Source organism: Parambassis ranga, chromosome 24 (assembly GCF_900634625.1).
Source record: "Parambassis ranga chromosome 24, fParRan2.1, whole genome shotgun sequence".
Taxonomy (NCBI): Eukaryota; Metazoa; Chordata; class Actinopteri; family Ambassidae; genus Parambassis; species Parambassis ranga.
In genome coordinates, this window is record NC_041043.1 from 2,123,008 (window position 1) to 2,148,916 (window position 25,909).

The 25,909-nt window shown below is 39.6% G+C and overlaps 1 protein-coding gene across 6 annotated transcripts in view; it reads right to left on the reverse strand.

The window, feature by feature from the left end:
• The window catches only part of lama2 (laminin, alpha 2), a 129,587-nt gene that overhangs the window by 26,564 nt on the left and 77,114 nt on the right, over positions 1-25,909 (reverse strand). For 3 of the 6 annotated variants that reach the window (XM_028397100.1, XM_028397101.1, XM_028397098.1), the window contains exons 22-39: positions 22,906-23,012; positions 22,237-22,509; positions 21,415-21,595; positions 20,542-20,678; positions 19,369-19,500; positions 18,979-19,083; positions 17,899-18,042; positions 14,536-14,712; positions 14,176-14,361; positions 13,947-14,065; positions 13,536-13,653; positions 12,167-12,319; positions 9,231-9,355; positions 9,070-9,156; positions 8,603-8,796; positions 5,927-6,069; positions 4,918-5,016; positions 3,549-3,660 (exon numbers count right to left, since the gene is read on the reverse strand). In XM_028397100.1, coding sequence (XP_028252901.1) covers positions 3,549-3,660; positions 4,918-5,016; positions 5,927-6,069; positions 8,603-8,796; positions 9,070-9,156; positions 9,231-9,355; positions 12,167-12,319; positions 13,536-13,653; positions 13,947-14,065; positions 14,176-14,361; positions 14,536-14,712; positions 17,899-18,042; positions 18,979-19,083; positions 19,369-19,500; positions 20,542-20,678; positions 21,415-21,595; positions 22,237-22,509; positions 22,906-23,012 — 2,592 coding nt within the window. The remainder of the gene's footprint in view (positions 1-3,548; positions 3,661-4,917; positions 5,017-5,926; positions 6,070-8,602; positions 8,797-9,069; positions 9,157-9,230; positions 9,356-12,166; positions 12,320-13,535; positions 13,654-13,946; positions 14,066-14,175; positions 14,362-14,535; positions 14,713-17,898; positions 18,043-18,978; positions 19,084-19,368; positions 19,501-20,541; positions 20,679-21,414; positions 21,596-22,236; positions 22,510-22,905; positions 23,013-25,909) is intronic. The other 3 variants (XM_028397104.1, XM_028397102.1, XM_028397103.1) reach the window with 2 other exon arrangements.

The window sequence follows — 25,909 nt, forward strand, 5'->3', positions numbered from 1 at the left end:
AAATTAAAGGCAGTGAAATCTCAAACCAATCAATGATGAAACTACACTAAAACTCTCTGAGGCTTTACAGAATAATATTCAAACTGCTGCTACTTAATGAGCAGTGTGTGTGTGTATGTGCAAAAAGCAAAAAGTGTGTATGCATTTCTACAATGAGTGTGTGTATACAGCAAACTGTGGTTCTGCAGTGATGGTGCAGTCCTTTCTCATTTGAAATGTAAACATGAAATGATTAAAGCAAGTTGAAACTTTGGTGTGTGTGTGTGTGTGTGTGTGTGTGTGTGTGTGTGTGTGTGTGTGTGTGTGTGGTTGGGCCATTGCTGCATTTCCTCTCATTTGAAATGTAAACATGATGTGATTAGAGCCAATACAGAAGTAAAGCCATCATGCTAATGAACAGCTGTACTGCATGTGTGTATGTGTGCGCATGCTGGATTTGTGCTTGAGTCTGTAAGTGCGTGTCACAGCCATATAATTACATAGTGGGATTTAAAAGCCAATTAAACACTTAAAACGTGGACTGAATCATATTATGGTATCTAGTAAACACGAACACACACAGAGGGGGAAGAGTGTGTACAGTATTTTCTTGCCTCATTATATGTGTGCTTGTGTGTATCACTGTATGCCCACAGTATGATTGTGTGCACAATGGCATCAGTGTTTATCCGCTGTGTATGTGAGTGTGTGTATTTGTGATAGCCACTAATTAAGTCTCTAATTGCTACTCTCAATCATACAGTGAGCCACAACACACTCTCCCTCTCTCTCAGAAACACACAAACACACACTATAATCACACTGTGATTAGGCAGAGGGCCAGAGAGCTAGAAGCAACAACAAGTAGAGGACAGTTTCATCACCACCAGTCAAAATCTGTTGGTTTGGTAACATACTTTTCATCCCAGAGGCCACAAAATATCCATAACAGTATTCAGAATAACTAATTATTTGAACAGCACAGTTTTACGAGGATCATGTGTGTGGGAGGCAGAGTCACTTAGTACAATTATAAACCTACCTAAGGTAGGTCTTACTACAACCCTGTTGGGGGAGTTAAGCAACAGAAAACTGGAAACAGAACTAGATCAATGGAATTTAGAAAGACTAGACATTACTACTTCTACCAACAAACATATACAGGATGACATATTCAACAAGAAACACTCACTTCCTTTGGATCTATCAGCCCACTGTCACCGCTCATTTTAGGGTTGGCTGACAAAAGATTGATCTATCCAATCACCTCCCAATGATTGTGTGACAATGCCTGCTCAGTTCACAGTGACGGCTCCCTGTTGGTTCTGAGTAACAAACTGAGATAAATGTGCATAACTATGTCAGCCATAGGTTTGAATACCCATTTTTGAGTCCCTGTGGAGAGGCTCCAATTGTTACCATGTCTGCTTGAACCTTTAGGCATAATGGTGGAGCTGAGGCGGGTAGGCAGTCACAGAAGTTGGAAGCTTGTGCTTGTGCAATTATGTAATTAAAACCACAGAGTCAAAATTCACCCCCTGTGCAGTTGTCACTGAGAAGAAAGTCCTCTATTGTGACCAAAAACCACACCAGGCTGCAAATATATTTATTTCTATTGTAAATTGTAATTGTAAATATTGTATTGTTGGCTGTCTTAACATGGGGCTCTGAGAAGGTTTACCTCAGTTTTGGACCCAGGCCCACAGAGGCCACTGGGGGAACTGCAGTTTTGGACACATCATGTTAGATGTATGTAACGGTGAAGAGACTATAGGGACCAAATCAGGTGTGAGCTGTGATAGCAGCTAGGGGGAGATAGGCTAACACCATCACAAATGACCAGTGAACCTGCGGATTATGGTCCAAAACAGTGGATGGGCAGTGTGTCCACTGATTAATTCCCTCATGGAAAGACACTGATGGCCTTGAGACACAACACAAAGCATTAAACCTCTGTCTGTGGTGTAGCCTAAGGTGTCACAGAGGAGGCAACACATCACAAGCTGCTCATACAACCACTGATGAAGAGGCTAAAGGAAGTGATGTTACAGCTGTACCAGCAAGAGGATACTAAAGCTCTAGGTATATGCAGTGTTGGTGTGTGTGGGAGAGGAACACTTTGTCTGAAGCCTTCACTGCCTGAGCTAACCACCCTGCTGTAGGGCAGCTTTTTACCTAGAAGCTGAGGCTAAAGTTCTAATGTTTTGGAAAAGCAGCAAGAGACAGACGGTCGGTCACTGCTGGTGGAGAAACCAAGGGAATAAACTGGTCTGGTGAGCAGGTTCTGCAGTGGTATTTGTTTGTGCACAATGTATTCTTGCAAAATGACTGACAAAGTGACGTGAGCAATGAGCATCCTGTGTGTCATCTGACTGCACGCACCTCTCACAAGTTAAAGCCGCTAGTTAACCACACACAGCGTGCAGAAGTATGTCAGGCTTTCTCTTGTCATGGGCACAGTATATCAGAAAGATTTGAGTCATCATTTTACTGTCAAACCGTGTTTTCCTCACGTTTCTAGTCTGGAGGCAATGAAGCACATGTTTCACTAAAACTATGCAATATGCATATTGACATAATGTTGGACTGTTACAGTATGAATACAACAACAATGACAATAGAAGAATCTGAATTTGTGATTTCCTCAACCTATCATTTAAAAAAAATATGTAACTTAGAACCGCGCTGCCTTGAACAAAGTGGATATTCAAACTAATTAAATAAATATATAAAAAATAAAATATGTATTTTATTACTTTTTTTACTTTATTCTTAGCACTAGGAATAATAAAAGGCAGATTATGAACGGATTAAATTTGTGGCTATACAGCTGAAGGTATGAAATGTCACTGTATGTGTGTGTTTGATTCCATGTTACGTTCTTTATGAATAGAGTTCTATTCTAACAGAGTTGCTATGATTCAACCAGTTATATTGTTAGCTATGTTTACGTATGGTGTTTAATGTGCCCCTTTTTCACTTTGAGCACCTGAACAACCAAAGGTCTTAATCGCCATAGTTAGTGATGCTGCAGCCTGCTTTTTATTGTTCAGGCAGCACTATGCACAAGCAGCTGGCATAGAGCACTGGCAGCTGTGCACTGTGTTTGAGCTACATTTTCCATTAGTGACCTAACAAGGAGGCGGTAAGACGTTTTGGTTGAAGATAATACAACATAGTCTGTTGTTTTTGGGAACTTTGCATATTAACACTAAAAGAAGACTTTATCAGAATTACACTTCTCTCACTGTAATTATTTTATATCCAATTCAACTAGAAGATGATGCATCTTTATTAAAATGCCATTTTAGGATGATTTGTCATGATAATTATTCATTTCATTAGATTCTTTCTTCACTTTTTCATACTCATAAATCCCATTCCCCTGTAATGCAATTACTTCAAATTTCCCACTGGGGTCCCTTACATTTAATATAATGTGATATAATGCAATGTACTCTAATGGCAGATGAAACCATGATGAGACAGTAGACAGATAAATCCAGAAATCCCTGTTGGCAGGATATGGAAACAGCAAATGGAAGAGAGGTGAATTTCATTTCTGCTACCTTTAGCTCCCAGCAGTGTGTCCCTGATGAACTGCTCCAGGTCCTCAGCTCGTTTATGAATCCTGTCAGCATCATCCTCAACCTGCTCTCCGTCAGCAGACACCTTAGTGGCCTATACACACACACACATGTACTTTATAAAATAATAAACATGTGTTGAATAAGTCAACATATCGACTCCTGTCAAAGCAGGGATGGAAGAAACGAAGGATGAGTTCTTAGACATAAAAGGAATGACAGATGATGACTGCAATACACACACACACACACACACACTATCAATATTACTGTGTGCAAACAAATACAAAGATGGATGAATTGTTGTGACACACACACACACAGGACTAGGAATACAAGAGATAGATGCAATTTTGACAGACATGAAAACACACCTTTCTAACACACCCAATTTAACACACACATGCACACACAGAGAAAGAGAGTATAGGTAATTATTGTTGTGATTTGACAAGACCATGCTATATCATTTTAGCTAGTGTGTGTGTGTGTGAGAGTGAGCTCCTATGTTGGGGTATGGGGAGGATAGTATTGCTGTCAACAAATGTCAGGGCCACAGCCCCTAAAAGGGTGTAGCTTGACAGGATGAATGTGAGTGTTATTTTTCTCCCCTTGGCATTTGTAGAGCCCCTCCACTTAAATTTTTTTTTTTTCTATTACAGTTAACTCCTTACAGAAAGCTGTGACTCTCAAGAAGAAAAACAATAGTCAATGCACAGAAAAAAGACACAGTTTACAGAGTTTTACTCAAATATAGAATTTCTTCTGGCTGAATATATTTGATGCAATACAATAACATTATACATTTAAAACGCTTTTATGGATGGATTCCCAAATTGCTTTTTATTCCTATTTATACTGAACCTGGTAATGCTGCATTAGCAGCCAGGAGACACACCCCACATCTCCGGGGAGCATGAAAGTGCTTTGTGACAACAGGTTTGACATAATTTGATGAAAATTCTGCTCTGGAATATTTACAATTAAAGCATAATAGTAACTGACGTGATTTGGGCAATCATGGGCGCCATGTGGAGCTTTAAACCATACCTAGCACTGTGGCGCCATAGCTGGACACTGATGTTTAGCTGGTTGGATGGTGCCAATAAAGAGAACACAAACAGCACTGCACCAACAACAACAGCGAGGAAACTATTTTCAAGCTAACATGGATATAAACAATGTACGATGAAAAAGAAAGAAAGTGCACTCCCATCAAAACTGACTTTGTGTATCTGTAGCTGTTGCTAATTGTCTAGTGTACATTTCAAAAAAGAAAGACAGATACACAGACAAAGGAAAGCAGACAGTGCCAGAGTGTCACGCCGAAAAAAACAAAGAGTGTTTGTACCCTGCTGTGTAGTTGGTCCATCTCTATGACCAGTGATCCCAGGTTGGAGTCGGCCAGTTGCAGTAATCTCTCTGGAGCTTTTTGAGGCGATAGCATGTGCTGTAGGAGAGAAACGGACAGATGAAGGAATTACAGAGAGAAATGTCTGACACATTTTGGCCCAGGGCGAGGCTTTTGAACTGCCTGGCTGTGCTGTAGAGCTGAAAAGAAATGAGCAAACAAGGGCACAAGGCGAGGAAGACACACAGAATTCAATCTAATATAAAACTCTAAATGTTTTTTACCGTGTCATAGTTAAGAATGTAAGGACAATTCAAATGTGGCAAAAGTACGAAGATATAATCAGATAAAAATAATTCTTCTTATGTAATACATAAGTAATACATGAAAATGTAAAATCAGGAGAAACTGGAGCAGAAGGTATAGTGGTGCTACTGCAAGCTACAAAATTGTGGCTATAAAAAAGGAAGAGTGGCCCACAAACAGTTTTTTGCAGGTGGGATAAGGAATTCTTGAGAAACATTATTGAGATATGAATTCAAACACACACATACATTCTGTCTGAAGTTTAATGCCCTTGGTTTATTGCCAAACCAATAGTTGACAGACACTAGCTACCATAAACATACACACACACACGAGCTATCAACCATTACTACAACAAGACTGTGTTTCTCTACCTGCACAAAACCTGTTACCCTGTCCAGAAGAAACATCTCCCTGCCTGTCAACTACAGGTCTTGCAGATGTTAACACAGCTTCTAGGCCAACTTGCCAAATGCACTCCTCCTGTTGATTCTTTGCCTTTATTGTGATTTTGTCCATCAGCTTCTCATGACTCCACTCCTGCTCATACTGTCTCCTTTCATACATCTTCCCCCAGATTCATGCTGTCCCGTGAACAAGTATAAATGCTCTTTGTTATCTGCTGGAGTGGTGGTGGTGATTGTGTGGATGCCACTGAGCTACACACTGCTTCTCTTCATTTACATTGTATTATATGATTTACCTTGAGTTCCTCCGTCATGTTCTCAAAGCGGTACAACATCTTATAAGGTGGAGGGAGGGGTGTGGTCAGGGTGACATCACTGATGATGCGTAACAGGCGATCCATATCACTGATCAACAAACCTGAGCACTCATCATCACAGGCTACAGAAACAAACAAAAAAACACAGATATCAGGCAGGGTGTAATGAGGCAGTCATCATGGCTTTGATGTGTGTGTGTGTGTGTGTGTGTGTGTGTGTGTGTGTGTGTGCATCAAATTTCACAGGGAGCTTGTGTTTTTAATTTGGCAGGTAGGAATAAGAGGAAGAAAGGACAAGTGTCTTTATAGCTGAATGTGTGTTTGTGTGCTTGTAAACATCACTATGTGACCGCAGCGACTGCTTGTGTTTTTGTGTTTAAGTGGCTCTGGCGTTAGAAAGACAGGGCTGCCGATGCATGAAATTCAGCACTGAGAGGCAAAAGCATCAATGATGAGCACAAACTGCAGGCTAAAAACACACACAAACACTCTAACGCACACACCAGGGAATTCACTAAGACACACACACACACAGTTTTCTCTATCTGTGTATGTGTGTGAGTTTCTTTTCCCCTCTGTAGCCTAAGGCTGATTTATTGCACAAATTAAAATTTCTGACAAGGGAAATCAAAGATAAATTAAATAAAATAAAAGCTATTTCTACTCTATCAATCTCTGACAAAACCACAACACACAAATAAACCATGTATGCAGTTTCATGCAGACACACACACACACAAGTACAGTTAATTCAGAGTACATTGTCAGTAGGAATAAATAACTGCTTGTCAAATCTGAAGCATTCAAACTTACTTCCCCGCCGTGTGAAAACATCTCGCACTATACAGGTACAAGTTGTGATGTTTAACAAAAAGCCTCATTTGCGACACTTTTCTGTCCTTTGTGCTGTTGGCTGGTTGCCTGACAACCCTGCTTCTCTACATCTACAGCTAAATATTTGGCTGCAGAAAATACATCACTTAGATGATTCACCTGTGAATTAGGCTTACATTTATGACGACTCGGAATCTGATATAACTGAAAAAAATGGTTTAAGTAATGTTTGGACTGGGACTTTTGGATGTCTTTACAGTATTATTGGTAACTTATGTTTACGTTTATACTGATAAACATGAGTGACAAGTATGACCCTTTAGACAGTTCACTTGGACTATTGTGTGACTATTCTTGATAGGTTAGGGACGGGAAACACCATACCTCCCAGTTTTAGACATGCTCTGACTCATGCTCTGAGTCATCTAGCTATCACAATTTGGCCCCTTTTAAAGTCACTCAAATCCGTCTGCTTGTCCATTTTCATTGCGGCCATCTTGAAACATTTTCAAGGACTTAGAATTTGAATGTTTTGATGAACCAAACTATATATTTCACTTTTAAGTCACTATTGGTGTTCATCACTTCAATTTACATCACTTTTTACATCTATAGATTATAACACATGTATATAGCAGCTATTGCAGCTAATACCTCAACAAATAGGCAGGCTCATAACTTTGCAATGTACGGGTTGATTAGGATGATTGACACCTCTATCGAAAAGTCAGAACCAAGGCAGTAGTAATATTTGTGCATCAGTGTATATATGCAGGTAGGATTCATACAAACGCTGACACTGTAACCGGCCTAAATGAATAGAGGTTTTCAGTTAGGTAAGGCAATGAAGTGATTGGGCAGTATCAATTCTTTTGTGGATTTAGACATGTAATAATGTAACCCATGAAAACAGCTACTTCTATGCTAAAATAAGGAGCTGCCTGCATCTCTTTCTCTCAAGACTGCTGACTTCCACAGTGCTTAGTTCAGTCTGATAAAATGGTAGAAAGGCCAGAGCCCAGGCAAAATGCAGAATGCAATCACTCTTCAACAAGTGAACAGCATTCTGATGGCTACCTTCTGTGTAAACCATCAGGACTTGTGATTTTAGTCTGCAGTCTGGATTCTAAGGTGAACAGTTTGGTGTCGGGGTCCAATTTATGAACACACTCTTTGTGTCTGAACACCTAAAGACCTGAGCAAGCAATTTCCTCACTGACCTGACAGCAGCAATTTCACATCAGCCTCTGTATTACAACCATGTTCTCAGTGCCGTGCATACACTTACCTCTAGACATGCTAATGGCACCGAATTGGCCCTGCCATTATGGTCATATTAACTTTAAATTAGCTCCAAATGACATTGAAATTATTTTCTAAATGACTTGAATCTGACTTCTGCCACGTTTTACTGTCTCCCATGGCAACTCGAAAAGGGGCTCTGACTGCTCATTTGCATTTCATAGCCAAAATAAAGAAAAAAAATCACAACATCAGGTGACAATACAGGGTGAGCCACCAGAGAGAGGAGGAGAAAAAAAGACTGAGACTGAGAATGTTTGTGGTATTGAAGAAGTGTGGCAACCCCTATGCTGCATTGCTGTGCTAATTCTGTGGTAGCTTCAGGACTAATCTTTATTATTTTGACCTGAAATTCAACTAAATAATAGCCTCACAATGTCTGCCTCATTTCCAGCAAAACTTAAACCTGTTTGCTGTATGTGATTTTCAACCTGTGGATACCTCAGATCAAAGTAACGGAAATGTAGGAGAAAAAGAAAGGAAAACAATGATAAACAAAAAGCTGTGTGTTAGTCTTACAGATGATCCCAGATGGTCCACACACATGCCTTCCCATGCACTGGTCACATGACCTCCCTGACGCCCCGACCCTGCAACGGCACTGGCCCGTGACAGGGTCACATGGTCCGGGCAATGCCCCCCACAGGGAACACTTACACTCCTCACAGCGGCCGCCTGGCATCCTGGGGTTACCATGGTAACCAGTGGCACATCTAGACAGAGGGATCAGGTGAACAGAGAGTTGTCTCAGCACCAAGGTAACTCAACTTCACCCTTTTTCACACTGTCTGAGCTGTGTATTACTACTTTCATTTGCATTGATTAATGTAACAGCTTCAATTTGAAACTAAAGCAAAAAAACATCTAGAAATTTAAACTCCACAGTATTTTATCTTACAAAATTCCCCCAAAATGATTATCTTGTGTCCCAGTTGCCCTTAACTATTACTAAGTATATTTATTTTGTGTGTGACTGTGCATCCAACCTTTCACAGTGTTTGCCCTCATATCCCTCAGGACAGGCAGTGCAACGGTAGTCATCAAATCCCTCAGTTACACAGGTTGGACTGAAACTTGACACAAAATGGCAAATAGGTAAAATGTAATGTAATAATTTTTAGACAAAAACACATAAACAGAACTTTACTTATTCTCTGGGTTGGTAAGGGGGCAGGCACAGGGTTTGCAGTCATCAGGGAAACCTCGGACCACACCATAGAATCCCGGAGCGCAGCGTTCACAGCGATCACCCTCTGTGTTGTCTTGACAATTCTACCAACACAACACATGAAAATGACATTATATTAAATAACCAATCATTCTTCAACCCATGCTGTAACTGCCATCCCCTTCCAACTCTGCATTAGCTGTTGATGTGTGTTTGTTTGATTTTAAATGTAGAATTTTCCTGTCAGCATAATGAATGCATGCCGCTGTAACACAATGACAGAAATAAAAGCTCACGCTGCTTATCCAGAAAGGTTTTCATCTTTTAAATAAAGCCAACTAATTTTCAAATTAAATTAACAGAAGTTCAGCTACATTATTATCTGGGTGTTGTAGTTGGAAATTGCCACTGGCACATTTGAAAAAAAAAGAAATTGTGTGCCTAAGCGAGACACAAAAGTTTTTTAAATGATGTGACAGCTGTGCATGTGTACTCAGACACGGGCATGGTTTAGATCCAATCCAATCCATCTTTATTTATAGAGCACTTCTTAAAGATACTTTAATCAAAAGTGCAGCAAAGTGTATATTTCTTAAAGGGATAGTTTGCCCCAATAAAAAAAACCCATCTATATTGTTTTACTTTCAAATTTTTAAACTGTAGAGAAAGCAATTAAATTATTATTAATTAATATTAGTGCCTGTGTACTGATTTGAGTTGACAATGACCATAAAAACCACAGAGCCGACAGCATCGTATGATATTAACTGACAAAAAAGCAGTAAAGAGGCTTGTGTGTGGGTGAATCAGTCACCACCAGTTGCACTAACACCAGATTACCCACTGTCAGTTTACATCATATTTTTGATAATAGTAGCATTTTTGAACACAACAGTTAGTGAAATGTTTGATAACATAATGACAGAAAGGTCATTTCAGTTCTATCCTGCCTTCTGTATCCTTCTGTATCTTTATTCTACACAGAAAATAAAACTTCGTCACACCAGCTTTATTTTTCATGAAAAAGGTAGATTAAGCAGTAACTGTCTTCAGTTTGACTGCAGCTGCTATGCTGAGCATCTCTACTGTACCGGTGGGGAAATGATTACTCCTTTCTTTTCCCCAACCACAGTTTCTGAGCCATTCTAGGCCTTCAAACTGGTAAACCTTTATCCACCCTGGACTGTTCATGATAAGAAATGTAGTCGTCCACAGGGTAATGAATGGTTTTTGGACTCAGTTCCACTCCTGCATTGTGAGGTGAGAAGTTGCACAACAGCAGCCAGCTAGCCGTTAGCTGACAGGTGCAATCTCACATGTCACATGGTTTAATAAGCTTCCTTCCTCAAGAGCGGCCGTCTGAAATACTCATTTTCTTTGCAGGATTTCACTCACCTGTTGTTGCACAGGGGTACAGTGATGACACACAGACACATGTATTTATTTTGTGTATATAGATGTTTGTGTTTATTTTTAGATTATTTTTTTCCTTATTATGCAGCCTGAGAGACACGTTTTCTATTCTTATTCTGACAGACGTGCCAAAGTGTGATGTGTTATTATAGAAATATGCAGCACACACAAAGACCCCACAGGCACCTTCACAGACACACTGTGGACTGATACATATACAAACTATATTATACTAATAGATCACCTACTGTACACAAACAGTATCCCCAGGGCCCTGTCTTTTCTGTTTGTTGAAAATGGTAACTTCAATCAGTATAACAGGAAGCTGTAACGAGGCAAGTCATTTCCATTAACTTCCTGCGTTCCTCGTTACCACTAATTACCACAGAAACAAACTCGTTTAGCATTTTCAATTTAGCCTACTCGGTTAGAAAATGCTAATGACTTTGTTATGGAGAGTGAGATTGAAATGGGCAAAGAAATGGCTGGGAGGCAGAAAGAGATGGAAACAACACAAGAAAGACAGATAGAAGGAGAAAAAAAAGAGAGAGACATGAGTGTGTGAAACCAGAGAAATGAAGCAGAGTGAAGAGAGAATGAGAGGCAGTGTCAGGGGAGATTTGCAAAAAGAAAAACAAGGCAAGGTAAAAGACTGGCGGAGAGATGAAAAATGACAAAGGACAAGTAAATAAATAATTGACAAGAATGTTAGAAAGCAGAAAACACAAAAATGAAACACAAAAACACTTGACTCCATATTCGAGCACAACTGTTGTTTGGTATGATTAACTGGGTTGGTGCTGATTTGAGCTTTGAATACACAAGCTCATGTTTTATAAAAGAAATCAAATGATGTTTCTCTAAAAATATAATTCAAGACACACAAACCATTTTTTAAAACAATGCACACTCTGGGCATTGTCAGTACAGGGAAATCATACGGAATACAAAGCTTAGACAAAGTAAAATGCAAAGGACAATTCTATTGACAGCTGTGCTTTTAGTGCAAAGTCACTGCACTGTTATGTCATATTGGCACAGCCAGTCTTTTATCATTGCTATAGTACTACAGTATGATGCTATGATACACTCAGATCTTACACAGAAATCTGCAGCACTAGCAGACCTGTGAACCAACAACAAGGTGACTGTCATCCAAGGTCCAGTCATGTCTGAACGAGAAGAAGGGAAAGATATTCTGCTTTTATGTAGAGGTTACTTTAACTGTCTAAGCGTTATTGTACATCACATACACACCTTCATTACATTTGTGTAGCTTTGGGTCAGATCCAGAGGAAAGGAAATTAAACTGATATGAGTAAGCCGGGGATCGTTAATTATGACAGGGCTAATTACACTACCTGACATTCCTCTCATCACACACACACACACCCTCTCACCTCACTCATTTCTCTAGAAACTGCCTAACATATGGTGCTATGAGGATCTCCAGTGGCAAACCAGCCACACACACACACACACACACACACTGTCTCATTTACCTGGCAAATGGATGTCTCTGGGTCACAAGTGGTAGAGTGCCCACTGCATTGACACTGAACACAGCTGCCCATGCCGGCAGCGGTGGGCGCTCTGGACGCTGGAACAGATGCCAGGGAGCCGCTGCGAAGGCGGTAGAAACCTGCAGCACACTCCTGCACACAGAGAATCAAGAGAGTAGAGATTTAGGAAAGATTCAAAAGTAAGATCCAGTTCTGATTGAGCATGTGTTCCCACAGTAACATCACACTGCGCCTGACTGGAATACACCCCTCCGCACACGTAATTATCTTAAATTGTTGACCACTCTCTCTTTCACACACATACACACAATTAAGAGTTATTCCCTTCAGTAACTTTTGAACACACCCTCACGTACCCGACACACACAAACCTGCGTACATTAATACACACACAGAAACAGACATGCAAGGTAGCTCTCTCTTCCTCTCTCTCCTGTTCAGTAATAATTAATGGAGTCCATTTAAAGAGCCATCTGTTCCCTCTGCTAGCACTAAACGCCCGTTTAAAAATACTTTATTAACAACGACGGCAGCTACAAATAGAACGGCCATCTGTCAGCCAAGCCCTCTACGACCTGAACATTTCAAGTTTAGCTACAGTTTTCTATTTGGCTTCTATTTGGCACTTATTCAACAGTATCTGTAGCTTTTAAATCATGTACACAGCTATTTTTTTCCAGGTACTATAGATGTGAGCTTCTCTACATGTCAAATAACAGGCAACAGGCAAGTGTAACAGAGGTTAAAAAATATGGTTAAAACTTCACTGGCAAATGTTGTATTCCTTTGAGATTAACACAATCATACCAAAATGACCTTCTGGCGCATCCTACATTGTTGCATTTTGTGTATCATAAGCTGCCTGTGCAAAATCCTCATTAAACCCAAGATTGAGTCAGTGCTATATGATTTCTGTGGCTTAACAGAAGGAGCTAGACGCAGCTGAAAGTCAATTGCTTTGACAAAATCACAAGTGAGTGGAGGAGATGCTCAGTGAGGCTTAATCCTGGCAAAAAAAAGAGAGACAAGGGAGTCTGAAAGGCATTGCAGAAGCTTAAAACTCTGAACTAAATGTAAATTGGAAACTAGTGAGATACTATTGAGAGCCAAGTCTGTGACCTCCATGTTTTTTCTTTTTTTTATGTTATAGCGAAAGCGACAGACAAAACGCATTCATTCCTCTGAGCTCGGCTCAATAATGTTACATTAATACTTGTAGCTGCACTCAAGACATTTTACCTTACAAACAATCAGAAATATAACAAAGGTTTATAATTAGTTTGTCAATATAGTAAATAATCTATTACAAATTCTGTCCCAAATCAATATCTGTAAGTTTTTGACTCACCTCACAGGAAAGTCCAGAGTATCCAGATGGACAGTCACACTTTTCTATCTGATGGGCTTTCTCACTTTCTTTGGTTGGTGTGCCTTCCTCGGCCACTGTCAGACTGATCTCTGAAATACTGGGAGAAAAACTGATTTATTACAACAATATAATGAGCAAGGCAAAAATGAAGACACTCGCCTTCTGAAGAAGAAGAAGAAGAAACTATGCAATAAATTACAAGCATTTAGAGTTGAAATATCCAGACTGAACTGTGATTATTATTTGCAGCAGGTTATAATATTTCTGCCAAGAAAAGGTCTAAAGGCCATTTTCATTATTACACCCTGAGATAAAAATAAAAAGAGAAAGATTTCCCACAGGTTGTTCTTTATTCCGTAGTGTGTGCACTTGTGTGTGTGTTTGTTTTACCGGCTCTGTCTCATCAAGTTGCCGTGTGATGCCTTAATTAGGATGTAGTCCACATAGAACAAAATGTCCATGAAGTCCTCTCGAGTCATAGACCGGCCATCTGCATACTTCCACTCATGCTGCACACATACACAGAATACACTGACCAATCAGTTTGACCACTGCAGCCTAGTAGAGGAATAAATCCTGTTTGCATTGACTGAGCCTTTTCTCCAAAGTTTTACTGTACCTCTGTCATATCAATCTCATGGCGGGTGAGCTGACCAATCTGGAGTCCTGACATGTGGCGTGTCATCACCACGTTGTGGTTAGCGCCACCTTTTATAATGACCTGTGGCTCATAAGAGGAAGGACCGGTTTCTTCTCTGGCCTCGTAGTACACTGCGTATTTTAACTGCCCACCATAGGCTGTGATCTAAGGAATGATCAATAATAGGCCCATCAGACAAACTGCTGTTGATCTAAAAATAAATATATTGCAGCAATGCATCACTTAAGGCAGAAAAGAGTGAGGTTGTATTATAAGTACATTGATTATGTGTGAATGTGGATATAACTTTTGTTGACAGAATACAAAGTGGTGTCCTACCATAGAGCCTCTGAACTGTTCTGGTAGTCTCCAGTAGTAGGGCTCTGACAGAGTAGAGGTGACCAGATCTGAATAAGCGAGGATCTCAGGGTGCTGGAAGCTAACTCCTCTCCTCGTCTCTATGGTATTGGATTTGTCCACCAGGGGGAGCACTGTCTGCTCTGGCTTCAGTGTTAGCTAAATACACAAGAATGACAAATTTATTGTGGTACTTGCTGCCATCATACAGCCAATACAACTTCTGTTTTATTGTACAACAGTTACTTTAAATAGTAGCTTACTTTTTAACATCAAGAGATGCACTTCAGCTGTAATATTTCAACCTGTAATGTACTTGACTAATGACTTATGTTCATATATCACTTGATTTATTGTTGTTATCATAAATTGAACGACATACATTTTATTGCATAGAAACCCTGTAAAGGTTAGGTAGACAAGAGTCCAGCAGTCATGTGTGTGTTGTCAGCGTCTTTCTATTCCAAACGTCTTTTTTTCTCTCACCTCCTAATGATGCTGACTCAAACAATGCTCCACCCTCACCCTCCTTTGACTTTGCCAGACACCAGTTTTGTCTGAGTCCTCTGTCTTGTAACAAAAAATGTCGCAATCTTTGATTTCTTTCTTTTCTGTCTTGTTTCAGCTTTGGACACAGATGAAACTGTGGAACATCCTAACAATGGAGACAGATCAATACAAGATGGATGCATTCTTGTCTACAAAGAATCTGTCGGCATGTTTTCTTAGCTTCTTTTCAGGGGTACCATGCAAAAAGGCTCAACAGGTACAATAGACATTGGATTTTTGCTGACAATTAGCTGTTATTAAATAGACTTTACTAATGAACTTTACTTGTTTGACTAAATCTAATAAGTAGTATTTTTTGTAGCTTCTTCCACTTAAAATTAATCTTTACTTTACTTGTATTAGTGCTTATTGTCAAGTTAATGTCAATATCTTTGTCAATATAGCTTGAAACTGATAACGTCAGTCATTCTCTCACTCCATGAATATTATTTGAGTTATAACCGATATCCTGGAGAAAAACTAGACCTTTCTTTATCACTTTCTCTGTTTCCCACTTCATGTGTTGATATTTCAATATTACTTGAATAATATCAGGGTTTATTATTGACTGTGGGTTGTGGGTGAGTAGACTGATTTAAAAATAGATTAATCTGCTCCAGCCATTTTCTCTGTCTCTCCCTCTCACTTTCTCTGTGGGTGTAGTCCAGCAGTGATATATGGAGAATAATATCTGCGGCGTTACAGAAAGGTGCTTTTTGGTCGACTGGACAGAATTTAAAATATATGAAGTTACTATAACACAGACACAACAGGAATGCATGTCTAAAGACAGGCAGTCACATATGAAGTGCTCATTTCAGTCAAAGTTGAGCTAAATTTAAGATGTCAGGGTGAATCAGATCAATAAAGATTCTGATTAGTAATTTAAAGCATACATATGAAAGTAAAAAGGAAATTACAGGGTTGTTTGGAGTTAAGGAGAATGTCTGACTACAATTCTATAGTGAAATGACAAACTAGGAATTAAAAATCTAATCAAATTTTTGGCAAAAACAAGAGTATCATTGAGGCTCAAGCTGTTTTAGCAAAGCATGAATAAGGAGCATCTGACCAGGTGAGCTGTTGGTCACACCATGCCAGACAGAGCCATGAATAAAGTTGTGTTGCAAAGAAACAGTAGAAGTATTTATGCTTAATCTTTCTCAACCTAATATAATCACCTTGCCAAGTGTGAACCTTCCACTTCCCAAAGGTTTTTCAATTTTCAAATTAATTACGTTTATTTGTATGGTGCCTTTTCCACAAAAAAAGATAAAGCTTGTTTATAAAGCTTGTAAATCTTATTGTATCAAAGTATGAAGACAGAATTTAACACCCAGGAAACAATCACCCAATCAACACAGTTCTCTCATCAGATGTAAATACCAGAAGAACAGCAGCAAAGTGCATGTGTCCCTCTCCCCTCTATGAAGTCCTGTGAAGCGTGGTGACTGTGAACACATGAGTATGGAGTTTGCATAGTGTAGTGTCAAGATATGGTGACTGTGTGTGTGTGTCCCACCACTCCACTCAGTGTAATCTCACGATTCAGTGGTTCAGAGAAAATCTCCCTCTTTCCAATAAACTCTCCTTTTTTCTGTCTTTCTGTCCATCTCTCTCTCTCTCTCTCTCTCGCTCAATAATATACGAGGTGAATGCTTGTTGTTCAAATGAAGGTTCTCGCCACCCTTCATCCTAACACTCTGCAGTTACCAAGGAAACGCCACTTTATTGCAGATGGCAAGTATTTCAGCAATGAAGGGCCTTTATTAAAAACAGCCCGCCTCAACAACTGACTTTCAACTTGCTGAGTGTAATTCCACTGATATCTGCTTTTGCTGCATAACTCTTTTGAAAGAGTTTTCTTTTGAAAACAATGTGTGAAAGATCCTGCCAGCTCTATGGATGCTGGTTTGAATGTCCTCAGAGGATGGTGCCTAAATTGACTTTTGGTAATCCTCTGATCTTTTTGTATTACAGCCTCACCTTGATTGGCATAGCTGGTTAATAAGTTGCAACAACTTCCTAAATAAATAAATATGACATTCATATAGGCAAACATGCCATGGTGTACCTTCAAAGCTTTTTTCAGTCAGCCTCAAAAATATGGTCGTATTTATTCATAATCGAGTGTGTGTGTGAGTGTGCTTTTTTCTCCAAAGCAGCACAGTAGAAAAATCACACAGCAAACAATATTTCTGGCTACTGTCAAAACAATTGGTTTTCAGTCAGACAAAGATTAATCATATCTACTAACGTTAAATATTCAAACTCCCTGATCATCTACAGATAATGATTAATGGAGAACATGAAGCTTTGTATTAAACACTGGCAAAATGCAGAGTCAGTTGTAGTCGGCCAGCTGTCAAATGTGTTGTCTCAGCAAGGAAGCTGGAGCAGTGATGTGTAAATCAAGTACAGCCCGCAGGAAACTACAGTTAGATCCTCTCTGTGTAAAACTGAGTGAACACGAGGAAAGATCAGAAACTAGTCTTCAAAGTCAGCAAGATTTTCAAAAAATGAAACTGTTTGTCATTAAATTACTGAAATCATTACTGAAATTTGATCGACTTCAATAAAACATCCCAATATTAGCACTCTATCGCTCAACATCTTTTGTAGCACAGCTAATAAACAGAATTCAGAACATGAGCCATTAAACATCTGTCAAATATCTAAAAGGGCTGTTGCTCGGGGTCACGACTGATTTCCACAAAAGAGTTTGTTTAACAGTTTAATGGAGTCTGTTTAGCAGTGCAACAAAGTCAGTAAAACAATTAAAACATGTGCACTCACCCACATCCTAATAAGTCCATGTGCCTCTGTGCAGGAGTGCGTCAGTCCATAGCAGTAACACTTACTGCAGCCCAGTGGATTTCGTACTGACAAACCAAATGTGTCTGGCTTACAGCGATCACAGTTATGTCCTTCCACATTTTCCTAAAATGAGACACATACAGGTTTTCATAACTATTTTACAGTAAACAAACCATTTTAGTAGATACTGGCCTTTAAATTTGCAACCGTTAAAACATCATAACTATGATATTGTCAAAAGCATTTGATGCTTCTTGTTGTCACTGGACTGAATGTTCACATTTTGAGTAAATGAGCTGAGAGTTGGCTGGCCTGAGATGGAATTGTGGACAGCGCTGTGTATTAAAGCTTTCCGCCAGCTAAGAAAAAAGCTTACAGTGCTGTCAACATCATCCAATTAATGCTGAGCTCTGTCAAAAAGTCCAGCAGATTAGTGAGTAAGGACCAACAACAACACTGCAGGTGTGGTCAGAAAGACTGGAGAGCAGTTTCAGTGCGTAAACTCTGCCATTAGAGGTAGTTACATTAAAAGGAAAACCACTTTTTAAATACTAACTTATAATCAAGAGGTTAGTAAGTATTTTCCCCTTATCTTACAAAAGATTAGTTTAGAAGATTAGTTCTTAGTAAGTGCTTCCCATTACTGAACTGTTTTTGAAGACAACTCAGCCACAATGTGACAAACCCTCTGGTGCATCAGGTTAAACTGCATATGTACATGTCGGTACTCTATGTAAATATATGCATCTTTTTTTCTGTTTCTGTACGTGTGTGTAAAAAAGCTTTAGTGCTGACTGTCACGCAGAGATCCTCACCATAATCAGAACAGTGACATTTAAAAGAAAAAACACACACACACACACACACACACACAACTGAAACATTGGTGGTCTCTTCATAGAACCAGAAAGAACAGAGATTTAAATCTGCACTGACATTTAAAATCCAACTCTGCTGAGATTCACAATAATAAAATCTACATGCCTCACCAACACAATCACTGGGAACGTGGAAGGTGACCATCAAAAAGCTCTGAACATGTGCGTGTGTACACTCTACCTTGCAGCTGCACTTTCCTGTTCGGTCTGCACATCCACACACTCCTCTCTCCAGGTCGCAGCTCTGGCTGTCCGATCCGGAGATGTTACACTTGCACTGGATGCACTGTGGGAAATGTGGATGCACACAATGCCAAGTTTCTGTTATCAACAACATAACAGGCTGACAGAGGAGTTACCAGAGTGTGCACTACCTTTATGCTTCAGCAAACCATTAAACTTCACTGCAAAATGAAAATGCTTCCATTATCTTCTTTCACAACAAAGTTCACACCAAAACTAGAGTTGTCCATTTATTTTCCCATTAGATTTCAGTTACTATGCTCTAGTTTTTTTCTTTGCTTTACTTTAAATTAAATAACATTTTTAGTCTTAATCAGGGACTGGTTACCTGTGGAAAGTCTCTGTATCCAATCTGACATTCATTGCACTTCTCTCCTCTGAAGGAGTCGTGGCAGAAGCAGCAGCCTGTGTTCTCGTTGCACTGCTGGGTCACTGAGCCAATCACACTGCAGCCACACTCCTATATACACAAATACATGCATGAAGACTGAGGTTACTCTTTTGTGGTGAAAAAAAAAAAAGAACTCTAACAACTTCTAACAAGTCCACTCACAGTTGGTGGCACATGGTGGGCATGTGGACACCCACAGAGACTGATGGCTAATGATAGTGGTCACTCACTGCGGTCGCTCACACACTCTCAGATGCAGAAGGTGTAAGAACTACCTTACTGCCAGGTGTAAATGTGGAAGTTATGACTGGCTGGAGCAAGGTAAATCCTTCTAACTCTACCTGTTAATTAAATGTTATTGTCCCAGGATAATTTCTTGAATAATGTGTCACTTACAGATGAAAATATCATTAAAGCAGGTTTTTTCTCTGTCTTCACTAAAACAAAAGCTCTTACACACGATCCTAATGCTGCACTGAAAAGCTATTAAGGGCTTTTGTGTTATCTCTGAATAATCTCTGATACTGCTTTTTATTTTAAGATTTCTTCCCTTTCTCTTAGTTGTTTTGTCCTGATGTCTTCGATTGTTGTTAGACAGTAGTTTCTTGTTCAAGCCTCTAATTGCTAATAGTGTGTTAATAGTTTACCGTTATGGCTGCCTTGCGGTGCTCTGATAATGTAGTTTCAGTGCAAGCTTTTTTACTTTGAACTAAGCTGTGTTAAAAAAAGAGAAGTAGAGGAAAGGGGGGGGGGGTTCTAAAAGATAATAAATAAGGGAACGCAGAGGACACGCTGTGTAAACAAGCACAGTAATATTTAGAGAAGAGGGAGCATATAAAAGTGAGTGGTGGGAGGAATATAAGAAAATAGGAGCAGGTGAAAAACAAAGAAAGAACAAAGGAAAAAGGATTGATGAAGATCAGAAATTAGTCTGCATTTATTATTAGCATTTAACTTGCTATTTATTCCTTAGAATTATCCACCTTTACTGTCATGGTTTCAAAACAAACCAATTAGCTTTATGTTATATAAAAAATGTTATATAAAAAAATCTACCATTTCTCCTCTGTGCTCACACAAAGTGTCTGTGGCAGTTCGCTTTTAACTTACCTTGCATCCAGTTGTTATGTCATGACCCCAGTGGTTTGGAGCACAGCGGTCGCACCTCTCACCAATAGTGTTGGGAGGACAGATACACTGTCCAGTGTTAGCGTCACAGTTGTTCCCCACGTGACTGCACTGACAGGCTGTCACAGAGAGAGGGGAGAAGAGGGAGGTAGTTAAAGTGGATTCAAAGCAAAGAATGTGGAAAAAACACTGAAAACAAATCAGTTCTTAATGTTTGTTTGTGTGTTTATCATGTTCAAGTTCTTCAAACCCAACCAAGTTATTGGTCATGTTGTTCCTATTCTGTATGTTTAACCTTCAAAAACATTTATGTCAATCAGCAGCTACTTTCTCTTACTAACTTTTCATCTTTTCACTGTCTAAGATACTCAGTATAAACTCTATAATTTGGTCCTCATTTCTTCCTTCTTTTCCCCTCCTCCGCTGCTCCCTCTGCTAGCTATTATTTGATGCTTTTATCATGTCTGTATATATACAGATAGATGTTTTGTTAGATGACGCTACAGCACCTTTATACATATCAAAAACAGATTACCATCAATGGCAGCAAAAATATTAGGTAGTCATAACATCTTGTTCCTAATGTTGGCTCATGTGAAAGTGGAACCAAAGAAAGAGATCACACTGACACTGCACTTTGAAGGACACACCATCTTGAAGAAGCCAGTGAATTTTTCCCTATTTTTTAAATGATTCAGATACTTTGTTTGTACTGTAAATTAGTAAACAATGTCTGCTTTTGGAAAATCGGATTTTGGAAAAGCAAATGTAACTTTTACTGCATAGCATAGTACAGAATCAGATTTGTTGTGGGCTCTTCATATAGAAAAGACAAAGATGAAGAATTCTACTTACGTGTGCAGCCCCCCTCCTGGAAGTTAAAGAATCCTTGAGCACAGCGGTCACATTTGGGTCCAGTGACACCTGGCTGACACCGACACTGACCAGTCTCATCACAATCGAATGACTTAGAACCGAATGAGTTGCAGTGACATGGGACACACACTCCACCAGTGGTAATGCCGTGAGTCTGAGGCTGGTAAAAAAAAAGACAAAAAGGGGCCAATGAATAGAAGAAGTAGAAATAAGTAACAAATAAGATGGGTAAAGCTCACTTAAAAATCACAAAGAAAAAGTGCGACATGCAACACAAGACTTGTTTCGTTGGACAAATATGAAGGGAATATAAACATAGGAAATCAATGTTATACAGTATATACATAAACCACAATGCAATGTGTGCCAGTGCACCAGCCTAAACAATTACAAACATTTGTTGAAAAGTTGCCAGAACTAAAAGTTGAAGTGGGGACAGTTCAATTGAAACAACCAGAAACACATTTTGCCTGTGACATTTAAAACATCAATTATCAGCAACAATAAACATCCTGAGTACGGTGACATTTCTGATGATGTGTAACCAGCATACAGCTACTTATATGTTACTATGTATATGTGTTCCCCACAAAACATCTCACAGAAAAACACACACCACACATGACACACCATGTCCATGCAGTGTTTTAAAAACGCCCCAAAATCACAACATCTACAAACACTATGATACAAGCTACACACCTAAAATGTGTCTCTGTTCTCTGTACATATTTGCATGAAAATTACAAACACACCCATGCTACTTAAAACACACTGTCACCCACATGCAGCGTGTGTTACCCCTGTCACAGGCCTGTACGCGCCCCTGGGACAACCCCCTGTGCGGGAAGACCCGCCCCATCTCTGCTGCACAGCTTCCACGGGAACGCGCTCCACTGGCCGTCGGGTCTCCCGCCTTTCGTAACTTTGGCGACGCAGGTCGCAGCGTCGGCCCACAAAGCCGGGCCGACAGATGCAGCGGCCCTCAATATCACAGCGCTGAGAAACAGATCCGTAAGGGCTGCAGCGACAGGGCATACACTCCTGAAGCTCAGCATCCCACCAGCAGTTAGGCTGGACCAATCAAAGACCACAGATAGGTGTAGAGGAGGCAAGGCAAGGGACCAACAATAATGAGTGAACAGAACAACAAAAAGAAAAAACTCAATAAATGAGAATAAGAAAAGAAATACTGTTTCCTTTAAATCACAAGCAAAACCTAGACTATTTGTGCATGTAAATGTATTCAATGAGTTTAATTCCCCTTCTTTATAATACAGCAGTGCACACATGAGTCTTTGATAGGTTTTTTATGTGTTAAAGGTTAACACGTGTAACTTGTAGAATGAATAAGAGACAAAAACAAATAGAAAAAAGAAAACATTTCAACATGTTTACACCAACAGAAGGCTGTGAAACTGATTTTGGCATTACTAAAAACAAAATATCAGTTTTTATCAGAGTACATACCATGCACTCGTCACACTGTCGTCCCACCACATTTTCTTTGCACTGGCACTGTCCAGTCTCCTGGTTGCAGGCCTCAGATATGGACCCATTAGTATGGCACTGGCAGGCTGCAGAAGGAGAGAGGAGATTGAGAACCAGCATATTTTCACAATAACACAAGTTATGAGTGTGTTTACTCCACACTACAGTGCGTTGGATAAAAGCTCAGATCCTGCTTAAGGTCTTCTTCAGGATTAGCTGTCGATATCCACTTTAATATCCTTCTCATTTTACAGAAACATTTTTGTTGCTCCGATTCTACAATCTAGTGGCCTTATTTAGCTTTAACAGTTTGTATTTTTGTGAAAGAGTTAGAAGTCAAAGTACAAACAGCTTGTGAAACCTAGTATGTTCAGACAAAGCTGCAACTATTAATGAATATGAATCAATAACAGGAGCTTTAAACTCAATTAAGCTCTGACTACATTTACTGTAAATCTGAATAATCTGAGATGATTTTTAAAATACAGCATATGTAAAAAAAAAAAATGTGAACATACAATGGAAGAAACAATGATAAAGCACAGAGCCAATGCAGTGAATGAATAAAATAAAATATAATTAAAACGAAAGCAGGATTCGCCAAGAGTCAGTGCTGCACCCTGAATATATATATATATAGCACACCAAACCTTCCACGCAGTCAAGTTTGGTGATGAACTGAAACCTTCATTTCTGCTATGTTAAGTAATTTAGAATCTTTCCTCTGATTAAAATTAATTCTATTAGACAAGCCACACTCCTTCTACTACCAAATCTAATTTACTGTAAGTACAACCTTTTGATCAAGTGGCACAGCAACCTCAGGGATTAAGGAAGAAAGAAAACACAGAGATACCACAAATTTCTCAAATGGCTTCTTGAAGCTGCCTGCAAAAGCAAGTCATTACCAATAGACCCATAATGCCTCACTTATTTCAGTTTGTATGTCATATTTGTGTATTTTTTTTTATCCTCTCTCAATGTGTTAGTCAGAGATATGCCAAAAATGATTCCCATGTGACACCTGTAAAACCCAAGCCGCTACCTCCGGGGCTCAGACTTGAAGCCCATGCGGAAGTGTCAAAACCTGTAGTTCACACTGCAACCACTGGGGACTGGCTCCAGAAGCGAGTCTTTTCCCATAGTTAAAATGGCTGACTTCACAGCAGGAATGTTTACAGCCTAGTACAAAAACCCATTCTGGTCTCAAATGATAGGTTCTCTTCTAGTGTCATTTGTACGGGGGTGAATTTTTTTACAACTCAGTCGTTTCAATTATATTCTGACTTAAAATTACACATAATTATGGGCGTTGCCGCTTGAGTGACAGGCGGTTGACATATCACAGCGTGAGTTTCCTGCTTCCACAATCACCCGCCCCCCTAAACTCCGCTCATGCTCCCCCTCTTTGTCCATATTTGGAGTTTTGGCGGACGTGACGCTGCCAACATGGCGGTGGTCAGAGCGCCCTGGAGCCTCCCACCGAGCCTCAAAACAGCTCTTTAGACACAAACGGGTGATGACATGGAAGCTCTGTCCATAGTTTTTACTGTCAATGGTAAAACCTCACTCTTTCTCCCTCTTGCTGTCCAATTATGAGATTTGTAGAACTTCAACATTAGTTAAAAACACACACCCACATACACCTATCATCTGATCATGTGATCGGATAGTATGTACCATTAAAAGCTTGAACGTCACATCTTCCATCTGGTGGGTGGTAGAAGACACACACACACACATGCACAGGTCCACACAAAATGATGCACACATTCTAATGAAAATCATAACACTTCTCCCATCCCACTGTACACACATGGGTATTCAAAGTCTGCCTTTCTCTCCTCTTAGATGTAAGAGACAGAAGGCCAGGCCTGATTGTGGGATGGGAAAGTGAGTGAGAGCAGTACAACAGATGTCCACACACACACACACACAAATATGCAGAAACACACATACGGCACATTACATACATTGATCTCTGCTTCACACACGAATGCACGCATGCTGCCATCCCACTCAAACACACCTACTCAACAACATACATGCAGTTGCATGGGTGATTAAACATACAAGAAAGCATGCACATACTGCATTATGCTTGTCTTTTTCTCTGTCTCTTACACACACAAACACACACACACAGCCCCCCAGTCGTCATCCTTCAGGGACCATCTGGACTCTGTTCTTTTAGTCGCTACAATTTAAGCCTTGTTGTTGGATAAAATGTTACTTCAGTGTTGGAAAATATGTATACTTTTTTCAATATAAAATACATTTAAATAATTATGCATATCTCTTATATATTTCTTATATCTCATACATGTCACAGGTAGGGCCAGGTATTAAACACCTTATACTAAACATCACCAACAACAACATGGCCATCACCTCAGCACATTTCTCCACTCACAGACTCTAGAATGAAGGAAGAAGTGATGAGAATAGTCAGTTCCACAAAGGTAGGTGATTGTTTGGTGTCTTCAAAATAAAATAAAAAAAACATCTCTTGCCATGGGCCACATGCATATTTTTTCATTATATTTTTCCAAAAAAAAATGAAATGTGGTTGTCCACTGAAGGACTCTATCACATGTGTTTTCCTTTTTCTCCCATTTCATTTGGTTTCTATGTTACTACTTAACAAGTCTTGCAACTTAAAATTAAAATGCCATGTTTGAAGGTTCATACATAAAGGCAGATAATTTCAAAGGCCACACTTAATTCGAAGCCTTGAATGGCACTGTATGTTCAATAATTGCAAACTGAGGGCATAGTCTAGGTGAAATACAAGTGGGTAGTGTCTGCCATAACCTTGTTGTTGAGAGGGCTTGAGGGGAAAGCCAAAGAAAGCATGATTGCATGGCAAGAAATCAACTAAAATGTAAATGACATGCTTTTGTTACGGTGCTAACAAATACATATCTATCAGTACTATCTGGGAGGAAGTCTGTAGTAGAAGTATTTTTAAGCCACCTTTGTT